The sequence below is a fragment of the Chenopodium quinoa genome, unplaced genomic scaffold (assembly GCF_001683475.1).
Source record: "Chenopodium quinoa cultivar QQ74 unplaced genomic scaffold, ASM168347v1, whole genome shotgun sequence".
NCBI classification, from domain to species: Eukaryota; Viridiplantae; Streptophyta; class Magnoliopsida; order Caryophyllales; family Amaranthaceae; genus Chenopodium; species Chenopodium quinoa.
In genome coordinates, this window is record NW_018743574.1 from 3,139,344 (window position 1) to 3,166,577 (window position 27,234).

The window sequence follows — 27,234 nt, forward strand, 5'->3', positions numbered from 1 at the left end:
TCATGTGTTTAGTAGATTAAACTTTTGAATTTTCATATTTATTGAATTTTGTTAACTACTCTTAATAGAGAATTTTGTAGTCAAAAAAGAGTACAAGACCATAATACACAACATAGAATAAAAAGGGTAAAAATTTAGATGGCATGGCTAGCTTTTTAACCGGGGACCCTTTGATGTTGACATGTGTAATTGCTTTGAGATGGATCCATGGTTACTCACACGAACACATTTCATTTTCTTTTTTCTTTTTTCTTTTTCTTTTTTTTTTTTTTTATAAAAAACCCTTGATAGACAAGACAAATAAATAAACAAACACCCCATTTATTTTCTTTTTTTTTTCAAAATAAAAAATTTAAATAATAAAATCTCAATCAACCCCAAAATTAATTATTTACACCTTCCTTCCAATTACCCCATTTCAGACCCATTTTTTTTAATTTAATTTTTTAAGTTTTATTTTTTTAATTAATTTTTTAACAGATGAGAGAGAAAATGGAGGAAATGCAAGAACAAATTTATAGAGAGAGAGTATCACATGGCATGTGAGCAACAGCTGTTACCTCCACTCCTCCCCAAGTCTTCTTATTTCTCTCCTCTCTTAATATATACTCTTCCCTTATTTCTTAATCCAGTCTTTTACCTCTCTTCTTTCTCTCTCCTCCCCTGTTTCTCTCTCAAGCTCATAACTTTCTCATCAATGGCGGACTCTGAAACCCTAACCCATTAATACCCACTTCCTGTTTCTCCTTCATGATTCAATGAAACAATCCCCAGAAAAAATGAACCTTCTTTACACCTTCTTACTACTCTTTCTCTCTCATCCCCTGTTTTCCCCTGTTCTTGGTGCTAAAACCACAGATTCCCAGAAATTATTGAGCTTCAAATCTTCTCTTTCTGACCCGAATACCCTCAAAAACTGGGTTGAGAACTCCGACCCGTGTCACTTCACTGGTGTTTTCTGCAACAATTCAAGAGTTACGTCTTTGGATCTCACTTCACTTTCTCTTTCTACTGATATTTCCTCTGTTTCAACTCATCTTTTTTCCATTGAACTTCTTACCTCACTTTCTCTTTCTTCCTGTAATATTTCTGGCTCCTTTGAACAAATTTCTGCCTGTTCATCTTCTCTCTCAGAAATTGACCTATCTCACAACTCTATTTCTGGGTCTTTCTTTGATTTAGCTAGGTTATCTTCATGTTCTTCTCTTTCTTCTTTGAACATCTCCTTCAATCTTCTAGATTCTTCTAGAGATTTCAAGGGTTCTTCTCCTCCTCATTTTGGGCTACCCTTAAAAAGTTTGGATGTTTCTGGGAATCAGTTAGCTGGGGACCAAGTTCTTCCATGGGTGGTTTCTCAAAGTTGTGAGAAGCTTACTTACTTTGCTATAAAAGGGAATAATCTAGATGGGAGTTTTTCACTTTCAAAATGCTCAAATTTGGAGTATTTGGATATTTCATCAAATAATATCTCAGCCCCATTTCCTAATTTTGGGAAAGATTCTCCAAATTTGAAGCATATTGATATATCTTCCAATAAATTTGCTGGAAAAATAGAGGGAAATGCACTAATTGGGTGTAATAATTTGAAGTTTTTGAATATTTCAAGTAATTTGTTAACTGGTGGGTTTCCCTCATTTCCTTCATCTTCAAGCTTGGAGTTTGTTTATTTGGGGAGTAATCAATTTCAAGGGGTGATTTCTGAGAGTTTTGCTGATGATTTCTGCTCAAATTTGGTGGAATTTGATGTCTCCTTCAATAATTATACTGGTATGATCCCCACTGGCTTTGAATCTTGCAAAATGTTGGAAATTTTTGATATTTCTAACAACAATTTCACTGGGGATTTGCCTGTTGATTTATTGTTAAAAATGGGGAATTTGAAGAAATTAAACCTAGCTTTTAACAATTTTGTGGGTGTTTTGCCTGATTCTTTTTCTGTTCTTGCTAGTTTAGAATCATTGGATTTGAGTTCAAACAAAATTTCTGGGAAAATCCCATCTGGGATTTGTGAGAACCCTAGTAAATTGAAAGAACTTTATCTCCAAAATAATATGCTCACTGGTCCAATTCCTCCTTCTATTGGTAATTGTTCTCAGCTAGTTTCACTTGATCTTAGTTTCAATTACCTTAATGGGAGAATCCCATCTAGTTTGGGCTTACTTACTCAGTTGAAAGACTTGATTATGTGGATGAATAAGCTTCAAGGGGATATCCCTACTGAGCTTCAGCACATTGCAACACTCGAAAATCTGATTTTAGACTACAATGAGTTGACTGGTACTATCCCTTCTGGATTGATGAACTGCACAAACTTGAACTGGATTTCGCTTTCGAGTAATAGGTTGAGTGGAACTATACCATCTTGGATTGGTAGGTTGAAGAATTTGGCTATCCTTAAGCTCTCTAACAACTCATTCTACGGCGAAGTCCCACCCGAGTTGGGGGAATGCAAGAGCTTGTTGTGGTTGGATTTGAATAGCAACATGTTGAATGGGAGTATTCCTTCTGCTATTGCCAAACAGTCAGGGAAGATGGCTATTGGACTTGTTGTTGGGAAGAAGTATGTGTACCTTAGGAACTATGGAGGTAAAGGGTGTCATGGCACGGGTAATTTGCTCGAATTTGCCGGGATTAGGTCTGATGCTGTTCTTAGAATCCCTACAATGTGCAAATTTCAGCAAGTCTACCAAGGTCATACTCAGCCTAATTTTAACTACAATGGCTCCATGATTTTCCTTGACTTGTCTTACAACAATCTCCAAGGTGGCATCCCTAAGGAGCTCGGCACAATGTTCTATCTCTCGATTTTGAATTTGGGCCATAACAGTCTTTCTGGTCCGATTCCTGAAGATCTTTCAGGGATGAAGAACATCGGCGTTATGGATCTTTCCCACAACCATCTCTCAGGGTCCATTCCTTCGTCTTTGGGTGGTCTCTCATTCTTGACCGAGATTGATTTGTCAAACAATGAGCTCTCCGGTATGATTCCTGAATCAGCACAGTTTGAAACTTTCCCGGCTTCTAGATTCTTCAATAACACCGGCCTCTGTGGGTATCCCTTGCCAGCATGTGATAGAAACTCGGATGCTAATTCGTCGAACCATAAAAAGCATGGGAGACAGGCTTCTCTTGCTGGAAGTGTCGCGATGGGGTTGCTGTTCTCTTTGTTCTGCATATTTGGGGTGATCATTGTTGGCATTGAGGTGAAGAAGAGGAGGAAGAAGAAGGAATCATTGCAAGATATTTACATGGATGGTAACTCACAGACGGGCAACAACACCGCATCTGCCTGGAAATTCACCAGTAATCGCGAGGCATTGAGCATCAACCTTGCAACATTCGAGAAGCCCCTTCGAAAGCTTACCTTTGCTGATCTTCTAGAAGCCACAAATGGGTTTCATGATGACAGTATGATTGGCAAAGGCGGGTTTGGTGATGTCTATAAAGCTCAGCTCAAGGATGGCAGTGTTGTTGCTGTCAAGAAGCTGATACAAATCAGTGGGCAGGGAGACCGAGAGTTCACTGCTGAAATGGAAACTATCGGGAAGATCAAGCACCGCAACCTTGTGCCTCTCTTGGGTTACTGCAAAGTAGGGGAAGAGCGGTTGTTGGTGTACGAGTACATGAAATATGGGTCCCTTGAAGATGTGCTACATGATCGAAGGAAGGCCGGGATCAAGCTAAATTGGGTTGCAAGGAGGAAAATTGCGATAGGGGCAGCTCGTGGGTTAGCTTTCCTTCATCATAATTGCATCCCCCACATTATTCACCGCGACATGAAATCTAGTAATGTTTTGCTAGATGAGAATTTGGAGGCAAGGGTATCTGATTTCGGGATGGCCAGACTTATGAGTGCAATGGACACTCATTTGAGTGTGAGCACATTGGCTGGTACCCCGGGTTACGTTCCACCCGAGTACTACCAAAGCTTTAGATGTTCAACCAAGGGGGATGTGTATAGTTATGGTGTGGTGTTACTTGAGTTACTAACAGGGAAGCAACCTACAGATTCACCTGATTTTGGTGACAATAATCTTGTTGGTTGGGTGAAAATGCACGCAAAATTGAAAATAAGCGATGTATTTGATCCCGAGCTAACAAAAGAGGATCCGAATTTAGAAATCGAGCTCTTAGAGCATCTAAAAGTCGCGTGTGCTTGCTTGGATGACCGACCGTGGAAACGACCTACAATGATTCAAGTCATGGCAATGTTCAAGGAAATCCAAGCAGGTTCAGGTTTCGATTCAGGATCTACCATTACAGGAGACGACGGAAGTTTTACTGCCATGGGCGGAAGTTTTAGCACCACAGTCGATATCCTAGATATGAGCATAAAAGAAGTCCCAGAAGGAAACTTTAATAACATCTCCTAAAATTTTCGAATTCGCCGGAACATGAAGGTGGTAGTGTTGAAGCTCCACAAAATTTTCCTCTATACCACCACCATGGAATGGTATAAACAAAAATTTTCACTGTATGTTGTAACCATTAATGTATGTATAATCAAAGAATCCCTTTTTTTTTTTTTTTTTTTTTCATTTTATACATAGGTGGTTATTATTAACCTCCTTTTTTTACCTTCTTTTTTGAGGTCACTTTGTAGTTTGTACATAATGTATTAGAAGAACTTCTTGTAGTTTTTTTTTTTTTTTTTCTTAAAAATGTTGCTAGAATGCTAGTAGATCCGTGACCTCAGTTTGATAGTGACCAAGTGTAGCAGGCTATTTTGGCCATTTTCTTTAGAAGCACTTGATTTGTTTTTATACTTTTTTTTTTCTTTATACTTTACTGGTATTCCCAATACTAACTTTGAAATGTCATTATTAAATGTCCCTCTATTTTTATGTCACACTATACCATATTATATCTACCACTCTCCAATATAATAAATTTATATGTTGTAGTAGTAGTACCACTAGTAGTAATAAAAAATTATTGGTCATTCCTATAAATATCTCTTCCTTTTATACAGTTGTAATTAGTTAAATATTTTTACTGTTGAAATTCCTAGAATTTGTGGGGGTAAAACAATGAAAATAATTGGGGAGGGTGGAGGAATCACATAAATACAGAAGTCTAAGAGAGGGGCTATGCTATGCTATGGTTGAGGTATCTGAGATATGCAGTCAAGTAAAACAAGAAAGTTAGTGTTTCACCCTCACATGAATCAATCAATCAAAACAATAAAACAAGTGCCTTTTCCATGTAGTTGCCCTTTGCTCTGACACATCCATCTATCCTTTAGACATTACATGCTCGTACGGAGTGTTGTCTTCCTATCACATTCTATTCCACTTATTTTCACTTATTTTGTACACACAAAATTTTAAGAGATACTCTAATTAAATTCAATACATCCTAATAATTTAGATAAATATATTAAATATAAATTTGGTTTAAAATTGATAAAAATTACTTCGTAGTCCAGATAAGTTCAGGTAAATAAAAAACTTAAAATTCAAAATCAGAGTGAAGTCTTTTGAGCTGTTTAGCTCTATTCTGCTGAAAACTGCACTATTTGGCTCAGTTCAACTTTGCTCTGCTCTACCCAAAAACTCAAAAGAATAGGCCTTAAAATGCAAGTCAAGCTTATTAATTTCTCCGTTTATAGCACATATTGACCCACCTTTATATGGAATTTCTAATTTATTAGAAATCAATTTGATCTATTAGAGGAAATCAGTTTTTTGGGTAAGAAGAATATATTTTCTTATTTTCCTTTATTTGTTATTTAGAGATATTAAATTTATAGTATTTTTCTTTTGCCTAGTTGTTGAATTCCGAAGCACCCTATATTCAACAAATTTATAACCTTATCTTGATAAATAAATATAAATTCCAAAAAAGAAAATAAAATAATAAAATTTATACTTTTCAACACATGGGAAAAAATTTCGTTACATTCATACCAAATTTGAAAATCTTAGCTTGCAATCTTAAAACACCATTTAATAATTTGTAAGTGGAAGAAGCATTATTATCCAAAATCAACTAAAAGTGATGGGAAAATTGACAATTTACGCGTGCAATTGATTGGCTTCGAACAAAAGAGGAAAATTATTGAAAAATTGATGAATAAGCAAATTCTAAGCTTACATATCAAATCTAGGGTGTCACTAAAACCTAATTGTGTCCTCATCATGATCAATGCGCAATTAAAGACAAATAAATAATTCTAATTAAGTAGGTAGATAAAGAAGTAATTATAATAGTTGCTTTCCTTTTTGTTTCCTTTCAATTAACTAGCTAATTAATTTATTAAACATTAATATAAAATTATAATTTAAATAATATGCATGAGGATGTATCCACGCTACCTCAACCTCAATGCTTAGGAGGCTACGTATGGTCATGAGTGTGTACTGTTGGGATGATATGTAACAGGTGGTTTATTTTTTTAAAAATATTCACACAAATATAAATCATTATTACAAAGAATTGAATTCAGTTACAAACTGTTAATCACATTTGAATGTATCTAAAAACAGCTATGTTTACAACCAAAAAACTTTCCGTCTCATATAACCAATCAGCTCTTAGAATAAAACGTCGCTAAAGCTCTTGATAAATGATATTTTTGTGGTTAAACTGTGATGTACTTTTTGCGTCATGAAATACATGTTTAAAAAGTTGGTCAAATATTATTTCGTCCAACAATGTTTCTCCAATCAAAATGATAATTCCATGGTTGAATGGAATGTAATTATGCTCGGGTCACATTTTTCTAATGGACGAAAACTGCGTTATATCTTTAGATGAATGAATGATATTTTCGTGTTAAAATGTAACTTTTCATCTCATAAAATACACTTTAAAAAATCTGTTATTTCGATCAACGACATTTCTCCAACTAAAATGACAATACCATGGACCGAATGAAATTATTATGTATAACTCACATTTCTCATAATGAAATTAATTATGTATAAGTCACATTTCTCATGTGGCAAAATAAAGCTTTCAAGTTGCTTCTTGATCCAAACTTAGCATATACATAACTTTCAATAAAATATTTTATGTTATTATTTCATCTAATATGTTTAAGTACCTTGCATTACAAAATAAGAGAAAGACATTTGTGTACATAATTGATGCATAATTAAAAGCATTCAAAGTTGCCTAAATAGGAGATGACCTTATTGGATGTGTAATTGTTAAATTCGTCGTTTCACGACTCTTTTGAGTCGTCTTAAATTAAGTCATAAACTAACAAATTCCCCCAACTACTAGTTATACTTACGTTTAATTAGGCAACAAATATCAAGAATGGAGAGACTTTTTTTTTTATTATTTTTTTATTATTACATTGTTCATATTTATTTATAATAAAATACAATTAATTAAGTGCATGGAGAGTTGGTAAATAATTTTTATACTAATAAAATGCCAGCTAAACTTTCTAAATTTCCCACCAACTATTGCAAGCAAGTTTGTCCACGGTTGTCCGTTGTGAAAGAGAGATTTTGTATTAAATGATCTGGATTTCAAACTTCATTTTAATAAATAATAATAATAATAAAAAATCTTTTAAGAAAAAAAAATATTAAAAAATTTGAAAGGTGCCATCTGTCTTATTCTAGTGTACATAAATTTCTTCAAAATGTTTGAAATATGTAATGTTTGCATAAGTTGTGATACTATACTAACTAATATAGTCACATAAGAGTAGTTAATATATAATGCCTAAGCCGCCTAATTTGTACTATTAGGCTAATGTAGTCATATTAGACTACCTACCATTAGTATAATTCTCCTGGATTATAGAAGACTTCGACCCCTTTCATTTCTTTTTTTGTTAGGGAGATCAAGCCACGTGCAATGGCAGTTGGTGTTAAGTCTTTGTAGAAGGAATTAATCAATCTCGTACTCATGTATTATATTATGAAATACCCTTTTATGACGGATTAAATTGAGAGATTTTAAAGAATGCAAGTAAGAATAATAGACTTTACGTAGTTTACTAAAGATAAGTTAGTTGATGCGCGAACAAGTAGGAGAAGAGCTTTATTGATCTTGAGGATAGTACAAATTACATAATACGAAGTAATAGTTAGCTAGGTTAAACCCAAAGGGAATTCACATAGTGCTTCTAAAACAAAACGAGAAATAGGCCAAAATAGGCTCAAAACAAATAATAAATAAATCATAACCCACATAGCAAATCTTGTGTTGTAAGTATATTTTTTACAATAGTCATTCAAAAGAGGCTAACCGATTCAAGACATATTCTAACATACCCTTTATGTTATGACTTTATAGCATAACAAACTAGTATATTCAAACATCATAAAATATACTGGTATACTTTTTCCCTAAGGTTATATTTTTCTAAACCTAAAAAAGAAAAAATATTCAGTTTTATGAAGATCATTGTCATCTTATTATATGAAGAATGTGCATTATGTAATAAGGTCAAAAGAGAATAAAATAAAAAGAATAATTAGGAGGGTCCTCTGAAAATGAAAATGTAGGCATTGGCATAGTAATCTCACAAAGTTGGGAAATCAATGGGCCAATAGCAAGCTGGTGTTGTCTGTGGGACTTACATACTTACAATTTCCTCCTTCGTTCTTTCATTCCAATAAATCTTTCATATTATTTGCTTCCATCACTTTCATTAACGACTTCCGATCCCCATCTAAGATAATGACCCACTTTTAGTCTATCTACCTATTTTTCCACACTCTCCTAACCTCCCTTTCCGCCTTTCTTTACGACTTAATAAGGTGTCAAATGTTTTTTAGTTCGCAATCAATAGTCATATATACTAGTTCAGACTCTAAATAAAAAAAAAGTTATTATAACCTTTCTTTAATTATAACATATAATTTATTGTATTTTGTCAGATAATATAAACTCCTTAATTAAAGTGATTTCCATTGATCAATATTTATAGGGTTACGATGAGAAACCTAATCATATTAGGTAACTATAAGATATGTACAGATATCAAAGATAATCTTATACAAAATATATCCTAAACCTAGGATGAGAATATTCTATGGATATTCTCTATCACACCCCCGCAGTCAGAGCGGGAGAAAATCGGATGCTCAGACTGGATCTGAATCACGCATCGAACGGTAAGGATAGTATAGTAACCCACGATCAAAAGAGAAGTAGTAGACGTGTGCTGGTGATGACGATGAGAAGCAACAACCACGACCTACGTATAGTAGAGATATGCGCTTTTAGGCCGAAGGAGAAGATTCACGCATATACTTGGGCCAAGTTGCAGATCCAGAGAAGAATAAGTTAAGGGATCAAACCATCATTGGGGAGAAGACACTACACTACTACGTGAAATCACAGTTGAAGAAAAACAAATAAAATTGCGCAAGAAAAGATTAAATCCCACCGCTTGAAATTAATCAATTCTCAAAAGAGAAACCAGGTAACAAGAATTAATACTCCACAAAGATTCCAAGTGCTGCAACAATAAAAGGAGCTAATTTGATAGCAAAAGTTGACCTTATTGTGATATACCACCACCAAAACATAATCTATGTGATTATGTGTAAAAAAAAAAAAACCAATGAGGCAATGTAAGAATCATTGTTGGTCATGGGGTGGTGGAAATAGAGTGTGGCACATGAAGTAGGTTGACAGATGTGGTTACTGCCAGTAGTGGGAGGCGGTAGTGTATGCGATTGCCAACAACGATGGAGGAGGCTTTCGCGATTGCTACTGTTGGTAGGATGTGCAAGGTTACATAAAGATTCTAAAAAAAGACTTTGAGAAAAGAAAAAAAAATCTATATGTGTGTTTACGGAAGCATAAAAAACTTTGTATATCCCGCCGGTGGGTTTAATTTCCTAATCCACCGGCAGGGTGAGAATTTTTGTATATGATCCCAAGATCTAATCTAAGCTTTGATACCATCACTAATAGAATAAACGTAATGGCAAGCGGTTCAAACCCCCTAATGGCAAGCGGTTTTGAACCGCATGGGCTTAGGGGGCTTGCCATTAGCCATTTAAATGGCAAGCGCTTCAGAACCGCTTGCTATTACTAGAGAAAGGGCAGCGGTTTTGGCGCCAAACCGCTGCCCATTATGAGTATAAAAAATAAAAAATAAAAAATTTTGGGTTTTTTCCACAAAAATTGATATATAAACCAAACATATGTAAAAACATTAATATTTTTATTAATTATTTGTTGTAATATTACATTTACATTAAAAAAAATTGATTCAACTAATAAAATTAATACAAATAATATTCCTAAAAAAAAAAATTAATACAAATAATAATAAAAAAAAAAAACTCATGTTCCAGATCAGACTTCCAGCCACGACCACCAACACCACTGTCCAGCACCACCACCCACCACGACCCCCACGAGCAGCCACCACCATCAGAACCCCAACTGACCCCCACCCACCAAACCCTCACCGAAACCCACAAGGACCCCCCACCACCCCTCACCCACCAGAACCACCAACTAACCCCCACCCACCAAAACCCTCACCGAAACCCACCAAAACCCTAACCCAAACCACAACCCCCACCCACACAACCAGACCCCCTACCAAACCACGACCAGACCCCACCCAAACCACGACCCCCCACCACCCCTCACCCACCAGAACCACCAACTAACCCCCACCCACCAAAACCCTCACCGAAACCCACCAAAACCCTAACCCAAACCACAACCCCCACCCACACAACCAGAACCCACCCACCACGACCGTACCCCCACCAAAAATAAATCCAAAATCGAAATTTAAAAAAAAAAATAAATTCGACTCACCTTAAAAAAAAAACCCATCTAGCCCACCACGACCTCCACCCACCCCCATGAAAACGCCAATTTGGGCTTGAAATTAAGGTTTTAAAGGTCAAATTCGACCATAAAAACTCTAGATCTAGAGTTTTCATGGTCGAATTTGACCTAAAAAACTTGAACACCCAAACGCATGCACGAATTTGCTTGAAATTGTACTCGAAATTTGCTCAAAATTGTCCTCAATCTGCTCGAAAACTTGGTGTTTTGGTTGAATTTGCTCGAATTTTTTTGGTTTTGGTTCGATTTTTTGGAGATGAGAAAGAACAAAGAAAAAAAGAAAGTGAAAGAAGAAAGGATTGAAGGAAGGAGAAGAGGAGAGAGGGGGAAAACGGGAGAAAAAAAAGAGGAGAGAGATAGAGCACCGAAAATGAAAGAGGAGAGAGAGAGAGAGCTGAGTAAAGAAAGAGGAGAGAGAGAAATATAGGGAGCTGAGGGGTGGGCACGGATTTAGGGTTTTTTTTTAAATGGCAAGCGGTTTGGGGTTGAACCGCTTGCCAATTTCACTAATGGTAAGCGGTTCAACCCTAAACCGCTTGCCATTAGTTAAATTGCAAGCGGTTCGCGCCAAAATCGCTTGCCATTTTATTGGTTTTATTTTATTTTATTTTTATTAAGTAATGGGAAGCGGATTATTAAAACCGCTTGCCAATAATAGCTTCCCATCACATTTATTCTACTAGTGCATGTTAGATACTGTAAACTCCTTGATTAGAGTGATTTCCATTGATCAATATTTATAGGGTTACAATGAGAAACCTAATCATATTAGGTAACTATAAGATATGTACATATATCAAAGATAATCTTATACAAAATATATCCTAAACCTAAGATGAGAATATTCTATGGATATTCTCTATAGCTTTTGGTTGAATTGGTCCTCTAACATGGTATCAGAGCCAGCGTGATATAAAGGTCACGGGTTCGAATCTCATCCACCCCCCACTTTCAGGTGGAATATTAAGCGCTGGGTATGAGGAGGGCCCATGCTGCATCCACACTTCTAGCCCAAACGAGCTCTCGTGTGAGGGGGCGTGATAGAGTATAAAAACATAATCGTGGGCCTCAACCATCAGCTTAAGCTTTTGGTTGAGTTGGTCCTCTAACATATTTATTATTTATTTTTTGATGGTGTTATGAGAAGAAATGCATAGGGAGCGATCAAATTACAAAATAATAATAATTTTAAGTAAAATATCACGTCTCAAAAAGAAGAATAAATTATTATATAAATATGAATTACATGCATTAAGGAGAAAAATATCATTCCCAACTCAATTCATCAAAAATTCAACAAGTTATATGCTAATATTTTATGTTAAGTATAGTACTTCACGTCATATACTACAAAGCAAGATATAATCATAGTACGTCTTAAGTACTTAAGCAATAATTATCTATAATCCATTATGCAACGAACTAAATAATACAACCATACAACATGACAAGTATATAACATACAATTTTAATCATATAAAATTTTATATTTTTATGGTATGAATCACAACCGTCTGATTGATCGGATGGACGGACGAGATCATTATAGGCCCTTCATGCATGCATGGTCAAACAGTTGACCGCCTGTCTTGAAGGTACCACCATCTTGTTTTATTACTAATTAAATATAATTAATCACAATTAATTTCCCTTGCATGCACGACTAAAGCTAGCTAATACTCCATTATTACAGCTATCATATAATATAATCTAAATATACACTAATTAATCTTTAATTTTGTAATGTATAAAGTGCAAGTTGATAATCAAATTTTTAATTGAAAAATAAACAGATCATGTCTCCTAAGATAAACAGGTGTATTACCAAACAAAAATCATAAACAAAGCACAAGACAAACTGATATCATAAGAAAATGTTCCCTCTTTATAGGGGCAATGGATAATTATAAAATTAATAAACCTTGGTTAAGTATATTTTTAATTTTTTATAGTATGATATAATTAATTTGATTATAGTTTATGAAAAAAGGCCGTTAGGAGTACATTGAGCCTAAAAACAGGCTAAAATTAAGCCAAAAATACAACACCCAAAAAAAAGGTAAGTATAAAAAAGAAGTGTGTAAAAGACGTAAAAGCTTAGAAATTTGTTGGGAAATGAAAAACATTTACATAGTAATCTGGTGAGTGGGGCTAATTGCGCACTTCCACAGCTTATACACAAAATCATGCACACACGTTTGCATTAATACATGCATCACATTTTGACTTGACTTCTTTTTTCATAACTTCGTCTTTTGTTTCGTTTGCCTTTGTTTTTGTTTTTTGTTTGTAAAATATTCAATTTTTTTATTTTTACTCCAAATAAAGGACTCTTATAGTCTTGCTAAGAGTATAAGGGTAAAAAAAATAAATTAAAATTGCTAAATCCGTATTTTCTACATCAAATCTACATATTTTAAAGTGAAACTTTAATTAATAATTACTCCTTAACATATTTAAATGTTGGTATAGTTAATTAAATAATTATACTTTGGTTTTGATATATCATAGCTAGGTTTATTTTTTCATTTAATTTTATTTAATTTTATTTTTTTTTACAAAGGGAACTAATAAAACTAAACATTGTAGCCAGTTAAATCAAGAGAACATGATAATCAAGAAGTTTAATTTGTTCTTGACTACCATAAGCTTTTTTTTTTTTTTTTTCCTCTTGTATTTATGTAAGAATAATATACTTACTAATTAAATCCGTACTACTAAACATACTAGTATACTACATATTACACGATAAGCATAATGTACTTAATTAAGTACTACGGAATACTAAACATAATTATATATATTTGCAAAGTATATATGGAGCTCCACGAAGTAATTGTCCATATTGTCTCCTCCTAAAATTGCTAAAATCCCCTTGGTTTTGCTCAATGCACCAATCTATGGGACCATCACTTTTGTAAATTAGGAATTTTAAGCAATTTGCAACATTCTATATATGATTTCTAAGGTAGTAAAGGATAACACGCACATTAGTGCTTCTTTCCATGCATATAATAGGGCCATTCTTCGAGTTACAACTTATTTATCCTTTCATGTGTTGAAATGCACAAATATATATAGGGCAAATAATTTGAAAAGCACAAAGATATATAGGGCAAATTATACACCATCCAAAAGAAGAAAACTTATATTATGTACCGCATCGAGGAGAAGTGTATATATTTGTACCATATTTAAAATTTGGTGGATTTGAAAAGATAGTCTCTTTAGTAATTTAGTGATATAGTACAAAACATAATTTTGGGCTTAAATCATCAAGTTGCTAATAGAGTTGAACTGAACTGAACTGATTGAAGCTGAGCTGAATTGAAATTAAGTAAATGTGAACAGGCCCTAAGCTAATAGTTGAGGCCCTAGAAATATGTTTTACACTCTATTAATTGAAAAAATATACTTGTATAACTCTATTTAGCTGGATTTTTCTCAACTTTTTTCGTCTAAAATTTTAAATGTGTTTGAAATTATTGGATCAGAACTTAATAGTGTAAGAATGTGTATTCATTCAGAACTTTACTCAATTTTATTTTCCATAATAGGCTAACAAAGATACCGAAAAACATACACAAGAGAAATTGTCAGCACGAGTAACACAAACAATGATCAAAATCCAATGCCCTGGAAAGTAAACCCAAGACTATAGTCGGCGAAGGACGGATGAATTAGGACAAGGTTTGTTTGTATCAAATAAAAGGATCTGATTTTGAGGTCGGAAGAGGCTAAGTTAGCCGAGAGTTGATATGATGATATATCATTGTATGTAGGATCGATTGCAACATTTCCTTGTTTAACACAACCGATTGACCAGATGATGTAACAAATTTCATGTGCTAAAAGTTTGGACAACTTTCAACAATAGATGAATACATAAACTAAAATTAATACTCCGTACTTGTAGATATTAGATACGGAGTGAAGAGTATTTATACATACTCTATATTAGACTAACTCTTTATGAAAAACTAGGTAAAATGAACATATTGAAACATATATGAAGTATATGACAATTTCTATTATACAATAATCTATGCGTATTATGAGTGTGAGTCAGTAAGGGATAACTCAAGTGGTTAAAACTCCCTTTTCAGTTTCAAGAGATCTTGAGATCAATTCTCATCACTATCCTTGGCTCTAAACAACGAAAAAGTTTGGATACTGATTAATGTGTAAATGTACCCAAACATTTTCATGCCTTCATATGATTGGGTCAAATAAGTTCTCATTTTGTATACCCGATACCATATAACATTATACTATATACATGGATCCAACGGGTTATTAATGAATCCGGGTTGAAAACATGTAATGCATATTATAATCCAATTTAAATTTTTTATGATTAAATTCCTTAAAATCAGGTCTTGAACGTGCGGGTCACCAGGACCACGTGGTGGGCTCAGTGGACCCCACATGACTGGTCCAATGGGCCTTGCATTGCATTGAAGGCAAAACTCTCCGCTTCATTACGAGGTACACCAAACCCTAAACTATACGAGTACGAAGTATTTTACTGTAATTTTTTTTTTACCCAAAATAAAAAACAATACCATTAGTAATTTAGTAGTAGCAGTAATTTTTTTTTTTTTTGGGTGTTCTCAGTTAGTTCACCAATTGAACTAATTTGGATTTGATACTCAATTTTAAGTGATTAGGTTCTAATTCCCTACCAATTATTGTTGTGGGAGATCGAACACATAATTCTCCCTACCCAGTACTTATATACTTGCTCGGATCACATCGCTCCAATTTTGCATAGCTCTTTATCTTTTTAAATCCAACAAAGATCGATAGATTTTTTTTTACTAAGTATATATATATAGTAATCAATATTTTTTCCAAACATTCTAAAATAGGATTAGCTATGTTAGCCTCTTCTTTCAAAATCTACAATGTACTAAAGCAATTGTATGTGATGATAAAATTCTATGCATAAATTTCTTGGAAGTATATGAATATAAAGAATACAATTATAACAACATTGTCCACTATAGTACAATATGTGCTGATAATGTGGACTTTGTAACACACAAGTAACACTATTAAATTAATCATGTATATAATTATGTCCTACGAGTAATTTTTATTAATTAATTATTGTTGCTTAATCTTTCGCATTTTTCTTGATTTAATTTTATGTTATTTTCATTTTTGCTTAATTAATTTCGGCATTTGTCTAATGCTTGTTACATCTCCAAATTTTGGACCACAATACTTAATTTTGTTTGTCTAGCTATTTAAGTCGATTCACCAAAATATGGCCTTTGCCAAGAAAGGACAATGCCATATTATTGTTTTAATTATCGTACTACTGTCATTTGTTGATCTTTATATTATAGGATTGTTTTTCAAATATCAATCAATGATCAACTAATAAGATTGTGACCTAGCCAAATTGAAGCATGTAGGAACTAGGAAGTATTACATGCCAGTATTATCTTATTTAGGTGTCAAATGGCATATAGAAATATAATTTAGATAAGTCCATAAAAATAAATGACATTTTTTACAATCGGAGACAATTATGAATTACTCTTCGTACTACGAATAAGTTTTGTCCATGTGATTGAGCCAAACTAACAATTAATATACTGCTCTAATCACGTAAATCATAATGCAAGTATTATCTTATTTGAACTTGTCAACTCATATCTTAATTATTTGATCTAAAATTATCAAATCTTATCCGACCTTACTTAGCCTTATGAGATATTATTAAAACTTATTAACTGTTACCTATCTAAAACTAACAAATTGAGTAAGAAGTGTGAATGTTCGTTAATTGATATAAATCATTATAGTCACTTTGCTCTATCTTTATATAAGATACTAGCTAGCCAAGCTACTAATTACTAAGCTGTTTAAGATTAGGATTAAAGCAGGCTTAATTAATTAAAATAAGCCCGACAATATGAATGGTATTAGTGTTAATTATGTATGCCTAAGCTTAAGGATATCTCCTATTATGGGAGGATTCCAATGACACTAGTACGAGGCTTCGAGGAATCGTCCTTTGGACAAGGATCCGCTCTAATTGGAATCCAACTTTATGAATCTAATTGATTCTTTAATTATAAAGAAACTAAGAACATAACAAAAATACAAATTTATTGTTACTTGTATAAAGATGTTTTTTGCATGTAATTTGCTGGCTTTAATATTATAAGATAATAAAAATGTACTTTAGAAATTTAAAAGAATTTTTTGCTCGACTTATAATGTTGAAGTTCGTACGTTAATACGTACAAAAAGTTTGGCATTTTCATACGAATTAATATATAATATTAAGAAACTCATAATTACTTGCTAATGCATGAGATTTGATGATGAATTTTTAGATTTTATATGTCTCCCTTTTTGTTTAATTTTATGTTCCAATAACTTTTATAATACGTACTAACCAGCGCTGGTCATTAAAATTGTAACATAACTTGTTTTAGCTAAGAATAAAATGGTGTAATATAAAACACTTGTACTTTATTTATGTCTTTCAATATGTCTCGACACCTCAATTAACCTTATTATGAAATCTATGTTTCAATTTAACACGATTTTTATTTATAGTTTTAAGCGAAAACAAACACCAATATCATTTTTTTTTTTTTTATATCAATCTATTAAATCAAATTTCTATGTTGGACAAGGATTTGATAATAAACCCTCAGGTGCTCTAGCTTACTACTCCGTAGCTAGATGATGATTATAATTGGTTCTGTGAGAATTTGAACATCTAACTTGAGGATCACCTCTATGTATATAGGTCACAAAGGAAGAAAATCCGAATTAAAATCTCAAAGAATTAATTCACCATTTAATGTTAAAAATTAAAAGCATACAGTAGTAAAAAGCAAAATTATGTTAGGTTACCAAATACAAATGCTGAAAACTTAGATGCATCATATAACCATATGTACAAATATGGCACGTCCTTTTTTTTAAAAAAAAATATAATTAATCGTATTCATCCGATATTAAAATTTAAAAATATGAAGTACTATAGTTAAAATTAATATTATTTACTACATACCGGCCTAATAGTTCATGTATATGTGGCGATATAACTATATCACGGAATATAATTTGTACTAACAATGCCGTGATCTAGGTTAGCATAAGTTTTTACAAACTAAATCGAAAATAAAATTAATCAGAAAAAAATTAGAATTCAATCTACATATCTTTATCACGACCAGACAAGAATATATAAAAAGACTAACATTGAACTCAAATATCAACAGAGCACGATATTTCAAGAACCAACACTTTAAAATTAATAGTACAAGAATTTGGAGGTATTTGCACCCTTTCATGTGAATTTTAAGCACTAATACTATTACTTATTAAGTAGAAACAAGAAGAAGTTACCTCTCAAAATCCGTACACTAGATATATGTTCTTCAAAGTAAAAAAAAATAAGTGTTTTGTACTTGAAATTAATTTTGAAGTAGTAGTGGATTCTTCAAAATTATGGCTTAATTAACGGATTTGACATATCAAAATTATCATAAAAAAAGCAATTAATTAATTAATTAAAATTATGGATTTTTGTAGTTGTCTTGATCTATCTATATATATCGAGCAACGTTGTCCACAAAATGGTGGTTGATTTTGGAGCACAAAGTCAATACAAACAGACAACTCTGTATTAGTTGGCTCCTTTAGCACGTACAACCTAGTACTCCAAAATCAATACTGTACAAAGGTACATCTCATTACAATAATCTTTGTTTAACCACTAATCCACATGCTTTCCCTCTAATCTTAAGCTTATATCGACAAGTGTTGATGTATAATTAAATTATATTCCAATTAATTAATGGTATGATGCAATATCTTTTTTTTTTTTTTTGAAACAGTATGATGCAATATCTTTAAAAAGATGTAATTTGCAAGATACTCTAGCTGTTGAGATCACTTTACTAAAGGAGTTGAGGGTTTAATTTTTAAGAATATTTGGATCTTCTCCATTAATAGTTTAATACATTCTAATTTCTTTTTAGTCGACTTTTAATAATTTCTAAATTTGAATATTGGATAGTCATATCCAATATAAGATTATAATAAGTGCATTCTTATTCAATTGTTACAACCTTCCTTTAAATTTTCGAAATGGAGTATAATTATGATTAATGAAGAGGATTATGTGAACGTACGAGTTTTAACGCAAGTTTAACCTTCAAAGTTCAAAGCCTCTTTCATAAAGTTCCAAGTTCGTAGGCATATACTAAAGGTTCTCCTTAGAGTGCAACCTTGAGTTTTATTTTTATTTTTTTTAAAATCATTTTTTTTTTTTGGGAACTAAGGTTGTTACATGCGGAATTGCGGAGTATATATTATAAAAATGTTCAAGATTAATCATGAAAAAAAAAAAACAAGAATTACTTGTGGAAATACTAGTAAAAATTTGAGGACAAAAGGATATTAATGGGCAAGAAATGCTTAAGTGGGCCTGATTTGAAAACAATTCTGGGCTTATAAATGAGTAAACCAAAAGGCCTATATGACCAACAAATGGGCTAAGACAGTATTTTAAAAAGATTATGTTATGTTGAAAAATTTGAAAAGTGAAAAATGTAAGACAGACTTGAGAAAAGAAAAAGGTCTTGGACTGATATGACCTTTTATCCTCACTGAAAAGCTAATGGGCTTGGTCTGGCCCAATTATAGCATACTGACCCATCAAGAAGATTTATTATCTGCAATCCATTTAAAACAAAGGGAGCATTTAGGTCCAGCACTAATCTATTTTATTTTTCACTAATCAATGTAATCTAAAATTATTGCAGAAAAATAAATTACAATATTGTAGGGAACTTTTCAAACTCAACTTTGAACCTCATTGTGATCATGCTTTTAGGCATGACGACGTTTAAATGGAAGGAAGCTAGAGATAGAAGAGTTGCTAACAAGTTTTAGGAACTTGTTATCCGTACAAAATTAGGTGTCTACAGATGCACCCATATATTTAATAAATATCATATCTAATAAGTTCAAATAGAATTAGTTGAATTTATAATTAGAGTCTAGGCTTTGTTATTGTCAACTTATTGTGATTTAAATTATCTTATGTTAAATAATTTGATCTAGGAGTATACATGAACTTCGTGTAACTTATTTTGTCAAGACAAATGTGGTACTACGACTTATAAATTATGGAGAACAGAGTAACAAACCATGAACATCCATTAAAGTACAATCATGGTGAGAAAATTAGTTAAAAATCTTTTATCTTCTTGTTTTTATATACTACATTCCTATGAAAACTTTACTTAAGGATGTGTCTTTCTTTACAAACTGTGATATCATTTAATTTTATGATAAGTTTGTTAAACTAGAATATATGGATGTAATGAAACAAATTCATTATTAATTGTGTTAGATTTTATGCAGTTCTTTCGTTATTTAAAATTAAAGTAATAACATTTCATACTGTTTTCTTTAGCTAAAATGCTAAATAAAGCAAAATCTAATCACAATCTAAAACAAAGTAACATTTGAAACTGTTATCTTTAGCTAAAAAAAGGCAAAATAGCATTTCCTAGAAAATAGATACTCTTTATTCTGTGCAAACAATCTCTAAAAGTCCAAAATAACTGTTTTCATTCTCAAATAATGCAAATTAAAGTGTGCATGTTAATATATGTACATAATTTTATGAAATATCAACTATTGAAGTTGTTAACTTGACATAAAAATTTCTGTTTAAACGTTTAATGTCAAAGACATATAGAATGGAAATGACAGCATTTAACTGTTCTAATAATTTAAAATTTAACAACTTCTCTTATATCAAGAAACTACAGTAAAAATAAAGTAAATTTTACAAGTGCTTTACTTTGGTATATTATTTTTCCCATAAAATAGACGACCCACATACAAGAACATGCAAAAAAAGATCAAATTTACGTACTAGACATTTACTTAAATGATGATAAACATAAGTACATAACAACTAGTATATATTAAGGATGATTTTGGTTTGGATTTGGCATGGCATATTAAAAACAACACCAGCAGCTCGATACGTACGTGTTTGTCGTCGACAATTAGTGTAATTAAACGACTACATGATACCACAAAGAGAAAAGGCTAGGTTAATTATAAATCATATAATTCGTAGTTTGTAGCATCATAATGATCAATGATCACCAGAAGAAGTTGTTAAGCTGGGGTTGGCCGCCTTGCGATTCATCGAGGTCGTTGGAGGGAGAATGGATGTGTCTACCTTCATAAGTTGTGATGACCATCCTTGGATCTTCAGCTAGTCTCTCCACTCTCTTCTTCACTCTACAGTTGTCTTGTGTGCACCGGTAATAACTCCTGCCACATAAAACACAATATAACTAATTAGGTCAACATTTTAATCTTAAGAGCAATCTGCAAATTTTTCTCCTATAATACATATTACCTCTGTTTCATATTACTAGTAACAAAGGAATATTTTATATCTCACAATACCCCTTTGTTGCGAGTAATATGAAACAACTATATTATTAAGGCGCGTTTAGTTGAATAACTTGGCAAAGTGAACTATAATATGCACTCATTGATGTTATTACATTGTCCAAGCTGATCAAACAAAATCAATCAAACTCATTAATTATACACTTGCTCGTTTGAAACTTTCAATATTTTTTTTTATATATATTTTTCTTAAGTTACAAACAAAAGAGACTAAATCAAGAGTGTAAAAGGAAAAGAATAATTAAAGATGAACACGTTCTTCGTTGGTTCTTTACTCAACTAATTAAGCTTGACATTATTAACCAAGTTTGGTGAGAAGTCGAGTCGATTATGTTTAATCTAATGCTTTCAACTCAGATCGTCACATCCTCAAGATGCACTAGCATCACTTTTTTTCACTGCTTATATTAGCTTTTTCGATTTGTCAAAGAGGTAGTAAAATGTTAGTTCAAGGTCATCAAGAACTAATTATTGTCATCCATATATGTTCGTTAGCACAGACTTCTGTACTGTAAATACGCTTGAGATATACTAATAACCACAAACTATGTTTGATTTTAACATATCCGAACTTATTATTTACCAAAAAAAAAAAAAAAAAAAAAAAAAAGGAAAAGGAACTAGAATAGCCTTTTATTTTCCTTAATTTAAGTAGTTCTAACTTATATTACCTTAATTTTCCTAATCTTAGGGTCATTCGAAGTAGAAAACATTGCTCAAAAGCTAGCTTAAAAGTTAACTTGATAAAAATGTGCAAGCCACAATTTTGGGATTATTTATTAGGGATTTAATTAGCTGATGAAATAACATATAACTAAATCTGAAAAGAGGTTATAATCTTTGTGATGAACTAAAATAGATGTCAAATAGTATAAGATACTCAAGTTGAAGGAGTTATGTAGAGTAGCATATTTTAAGATAGATTGAAAAAACCTTCTTCCAAAATTATTATATATCCCTCTAATTTTCACTTTGACTTTCATGTTTTTTAATAGCATATATATTACTCATTTATTATTTATGGAGTTTTTTTTTTAAAAAAAAAATTAGTTTGAAATTGTTAAAAAAAAGTTTACACTTTTTTTCTCTTTTCCAAAAAGTTGTTTTCTATTTTCACTTTTTAACAAAAATAAGTATATACAAATTTTTTTTTAAAAAAAACTTTTCAGATTAGAAAGATGATCTGATCAGAATTGAAAAGCCACTAGAATGAAACCTTGTGTTTAATCAATTACCTGAGACACATTGATGAAATATTAACAATAATCATCAAAGTTACCAGATTTAAAAACTTATAATTATGTGGCAATATTCATCCCTTGATTCAAAAATTAATAGTCCACAATCGACACTTTCTCCAGAATTTTAATCTATACTATATATATTAAAGGGGTTCCTTAACCTTCAACAAATTAGAGATTATTTAATTTATTTATCCTTCACAAGATTAGAAAATAAATACATATATGAGGTAAAAAAAACCATAACATCCGAGGCAACACCCCGAAAACAGTCAAACATAATTATCAAATTAAAGTAGTTCAAAGTATAAACTAGCAATCCGAGGTATCGCCCGGGACACACACTAATTGTTAGCTTATACATCGTTCCATGTAATTGAATTATTTATTGGGTTAAATACATTCAAATTAAATTAATGAAGATCTTACACCTTTAATTGATTATAAAATTAACAAGTCACCCCATTGCATATATCATTTTTTTTTTTTGTGTTCCCACTGTGTTCCCACGGGTTCATCCTTCAGGATAATCCGGATTCATATACAATTGATTCCTTACAACATCTTTCTCGTTAAACAAAGTACTTCTTAAATAATCTATTTATTAATACAAAAAAGATGTACAGAACCTACAAAAAGAGTACTAGATTCACAAAGTTCTTTCAAATTATAAAAAATGGAGTAATTCTTTTGATCATTTATATAATGTACACCTTTTTGATTGATAGATTAAAATGTAAAATGATTATCTAAGGTCCACCCCCACATTACTTTTACCCTTATGTAAAAGGTTCCCTATATTACTATTTTTTTGGCTTAATAACGAGGAATCATTGTATAATTGTTACTCTACATAATTTTTTTGGATCTATCAAAGAATAATATAATGATATAATTGATCATTTCTTTCTAATTCCATAATTAAATCCTTTTTTCCTTCATCGATCGCCTTACAATTAATCTAGGAGCATGACTAAAGATCACTTAATAGCATTTCTATGTAATTCCATAATTTCTTTTTTGTAGTTAGTTCTTCAAAATAGCTTCTAAATAATTATCATAATTTCAATGCCACAACAATTATAACAATAATTATCTCATGAACGTGCATGCAAGAAGTATATAATAATTATGAAAACTAATTAAGTACTAAATTAATGAAGATGTAGTAAAAATTAATGAGTATATATGTATGTTTACCTAGGGTGAAGGGTGTTCTTGACAACTTTTTGGCCATATTTCCTCCATTTATAACCATCATCTAAAACATCAATATCACTCATGGTTTTGAAGCAAAATCTTGGTTCTCTAACCTTCCTTCTAGCTTTCATCTTCTTCATCTTCACGGTCGATACCCCGAGTATTGGATCATCTCCATTACACCCTCTCTTGCTCCCGGCTAATTGGTACTCCTTCCCTTCACCCCACGCCGCCCTAGCCGATCCAAACATCCAACAAAACAACAATCAATCAAATCGATTTCAAACAAATAGAAGTACTTGTAAAAGAAAGTAAAGTAAGCTTACCATAGGTTGTAATTTGGGGTTGGTTTTTGAGGAGAGAAAAGAGGGGGTAAATTGTTAGTAAAAGAAGAGGATAAGTAATCTTCTTGTTGTCTAGGCTTAGTGGAAGAAAGGAGGGCTTGAGTAAGAGTACAAGTTACATGATCTAAACCAAAAGAAGAAGGTAGAAAATTATTCAAGGGTTTAAGATCATCAGATTGTTGTTGTTGATGATTTAGAACAAGTGGTGGAGAAAAACTAGTTAGATTTGTAGAGTTTAGGTAAAACCCCATTTGAGAGCTTGATAATCCAACTTGATGATGATCTTCCATTAAACTTTGGTTTAACATAGCTTGAGATTTCAAATTAATGTAATAATAATAATAATAATAATAATAATAATAATAATCTCTCTTTTCTTTCTCTTTTTCTCTTTTTTTTTTGCTTGGTTAGGGATGAAGAAGAAGAATGGAGAAAATGGAGAAGATAAGCTTGTAGATATATAGGTAGGTTTTTTTTTTTTTTTTGTTTGGGAATATTATTATTAACTACGGAGTACAACAGTATTTAGAATATTAATATTCTCTTTTTTTTTCTGAAAGAAAATGATATGATATTACCTTTAGTTTTATTTTTTTGAAGATCTATAAAAGTGTATGAAAGAAATCTGAAACTAGGTAAAAAGAAAAAAAAATAGTGAGTGAGATTTGGTCTAATTAAAATTTGTGTGTCTCATAACTACAAGGTTGTATAATAAGTATTACACTTTTATTATAAGACTGTTTGAGGCGAGGTGGAAAATTGATGAAAATTCTCTTTACTTTTTCTCTCTTTCTTAAAGAGCCTTGTCTATTACTCGGGTTAGGTTGACCTGTGTGCCACTACTACCTTTTCTTTACCTATGGAAAAAATGAAAAAATTAAAAAAAAAAATTGGGGTTGCAGATTTGATCGGTTAACCATTGGATAAAAGAGCAGATAACTAGCATAGCCTAATAGCAACTTTCCCTTTTTTATTTCAATTTTTTTTTTTTTTATTGAAATAAAATAAAAATTTGATAAACAGGAAAAAGTAGAAATATAGTGGGAGCGTTGAAACAATATAGAGGTGATAACAGTGCCCTACCTGAGAGAGTTGACGAGCATAAGCGACGAATAGAAGACAACAACACATATTGAACGAACTACTACTACTTCTAGCATTACTTGAGTAAGATTTTCTAGATGCACTTTCACTGTTTTTATCATATGATATCGCTTTCTTTTTATTTTTATTTTAATGGACCAAAATAATATGGGTAGTTTATCTAGCCTTTATTTAAATATAGATGTATTTAGACATGCATACCATACACTTAATAAATTAATCAACTCTTTTTCTTTGCTTTTATTTGATCATATATTGATGAAGCATATTTAGAGTTGAAATTTTGGGCTTGTGCGAACCCATCATTTTGTTGGTGGCTTCAAGTCTTCAACACTATACACATGGTATCTATATGACTAATTACATAATAGAGTCATAATGTAAGACAAATGATATAGACGAAATTATAACACTAGATATCCTTACTAGTTTAGTCAACAATGACTGGACTATCATTTAGAGGGGACCTTTCAACGAGGCCATTCAGGACCTAGTTTCCATTAAATCATTGCAATTAATTAGTTAATAATGAGCTTAAATTTTTAAAAATAAAATATACGTACTTATAACCTGCCATTGATTAATTATATTATTCAAATTCCGACTCCTCTAATATAAATTTGTCATTGTTAGCATTCATTACGTAGAGGAGTGATGTACTAACATGTACATAGCTCACTTAGATCACAAAAAAAAATTACTTATAGCCTGCAATTGATCAACTATATCAATTGCTCTATGTAATTTTGTCATTTATTATGGCATATTATTTTTGACAATTTTCTCTTTGAGGATATGAAACATTGTCCGTCTAAGGCTCTTTTATTTTGAGCTTTGGCACTACAACAAAATAAAGCAAAGGTAACAGTGAAAAACCATTGCCTAATATAAAAAAAGTGTTGCCTTATAGCAAAGGCAACAAATATGAGGCGTAGTATATGCCCCCGTTGTCTATTCATAAGACAACACATTTTTATTCAAAGGCGACAATTTTGAAAACAAGGTAAAATGATACATAAGGCAACACTTTTACAAAGACAACAAATGAAAATGTTGCCATCTAAGGAGACAATTCAAAAATGTTTCTAAATGTTGCCACTCCCAAACATTTAGTAGGTTGTAAGGCTCGAACTTGTGACCTCAAAGTCACAAGGTGACTTCACCACCAACTCCACCAAACTTATATATATACATATACACACACTCGCCATAAAAGCAACATCTTAAATTATGTTGTCTTTTTAATATAAATGTTGCCGTAGATGGCAACATAGATATTAATGTTACATTTTCAAGCTATAGTTTTGTTATTGTTATCTTTTCATGCAACAATTATTATGTTTGTTGTCTTAGACTATAAAAAGGTAACACTTCAAGCGACTGTAGCCTTATATAGTCTAGAGCAACATTTTTTTATCTGTTACTTTAGTTCAAGGTAACAAATAAATATTGTTGCTTTAGATTACTAATAGTATCATTTCTGTAAGTGTTGCAATCTTAAGTGTTGCCTATTCTCATTTTTTTTGTAGTGTGGGCAGAGCAGGACAGAGCATAGCATAACTAAATAGAGCAGAGCAGAACATGGCAGAGCTTAGCTGAGCAGGGCAGGGTAGAGTAGGACATAGCAGAGCAGCTCTAAAGAACAGGGCCTAAGAATACCTGAGGTTACCAATTCGGTAGTAAATGGATGCATTATATGAACTATGGAGTATATGCTTTTGAATAACTAGCTAGGTTAGCTTAGCATACAACATTAGATTAATTAAGGATTACACTAAGCTAGGGTAGATCATCCTGTTGAACGCACTTATATTTTCCCAAGATTATGATCATGAAAGCTCAGTTAGCAGGAACAAATAAAACCTAACCTATAAATATGTCGAATAAGACAAGTTAATAATGAAACTCACATACAATACATGGAGTTTTGAGCTTAAACAGAATGTTCAATTATTCCATCAACAGAACTGCTGAAAATTCCATTAAGGTTTATTTTATTTGGATGATATTAAAAATAAATAAAAATAAAAATAAATAAATAAAAAAAAAAAAAAGAAAAGAAAGAAAGAACAATAAAA

At 31.9% G+C, this 27,234-nt stretch overlaps 2 protein-coding genes across 2 annotated transcripts; one reads left to right on the forward strand and one right to left on the reverse strand.

Annotated features, from left to right (window-relative positions):
• The first annotated feature begins 350 nt into the window (after positions 1–350).
• Positions 351–4,765, forward strand: LOC110682066 (systemin receptor SR160-like). The gene has a single exon (XM_021858288.1). The coding sequence runs from the start codon at positions 759–761 to the stop codon at positions 4,371–4,373; it is 3,615 nt and encodes a 1,204-aa protein (XP_021713980.1). The 5' UTR covers positions 351–758; the 3' UTR covers positions 4,374–4,765.
• A 15,816-nt stretch (positions 4,766–20,581) lies between these two features.
• Positions 20,582–24,964, reverse strand: LOC110682067 (probable WRKY transcription factor 13). The gene is made up of 3 exons (XM_021858289.1): positions 24,035–24,964; positions 23,709–23,942; positions 20,582–21,123 (listed from the first exon to the last, which is right to left on the reverse strand). Exons 1-3 carry the CDS (start codon positions 24,358–24,360, stop codon positions 20,949–20,951), a joined length of 735 nt encoding a protein of 244 aa, XP_021713981.1. The 5' UTR covers positions 24,361–24,964; the 3' UTR covers positions 20,582–20,948.
• Between the last annotated feature and the right edge of the window lie 2,270 nt (positions 24,965–27,234).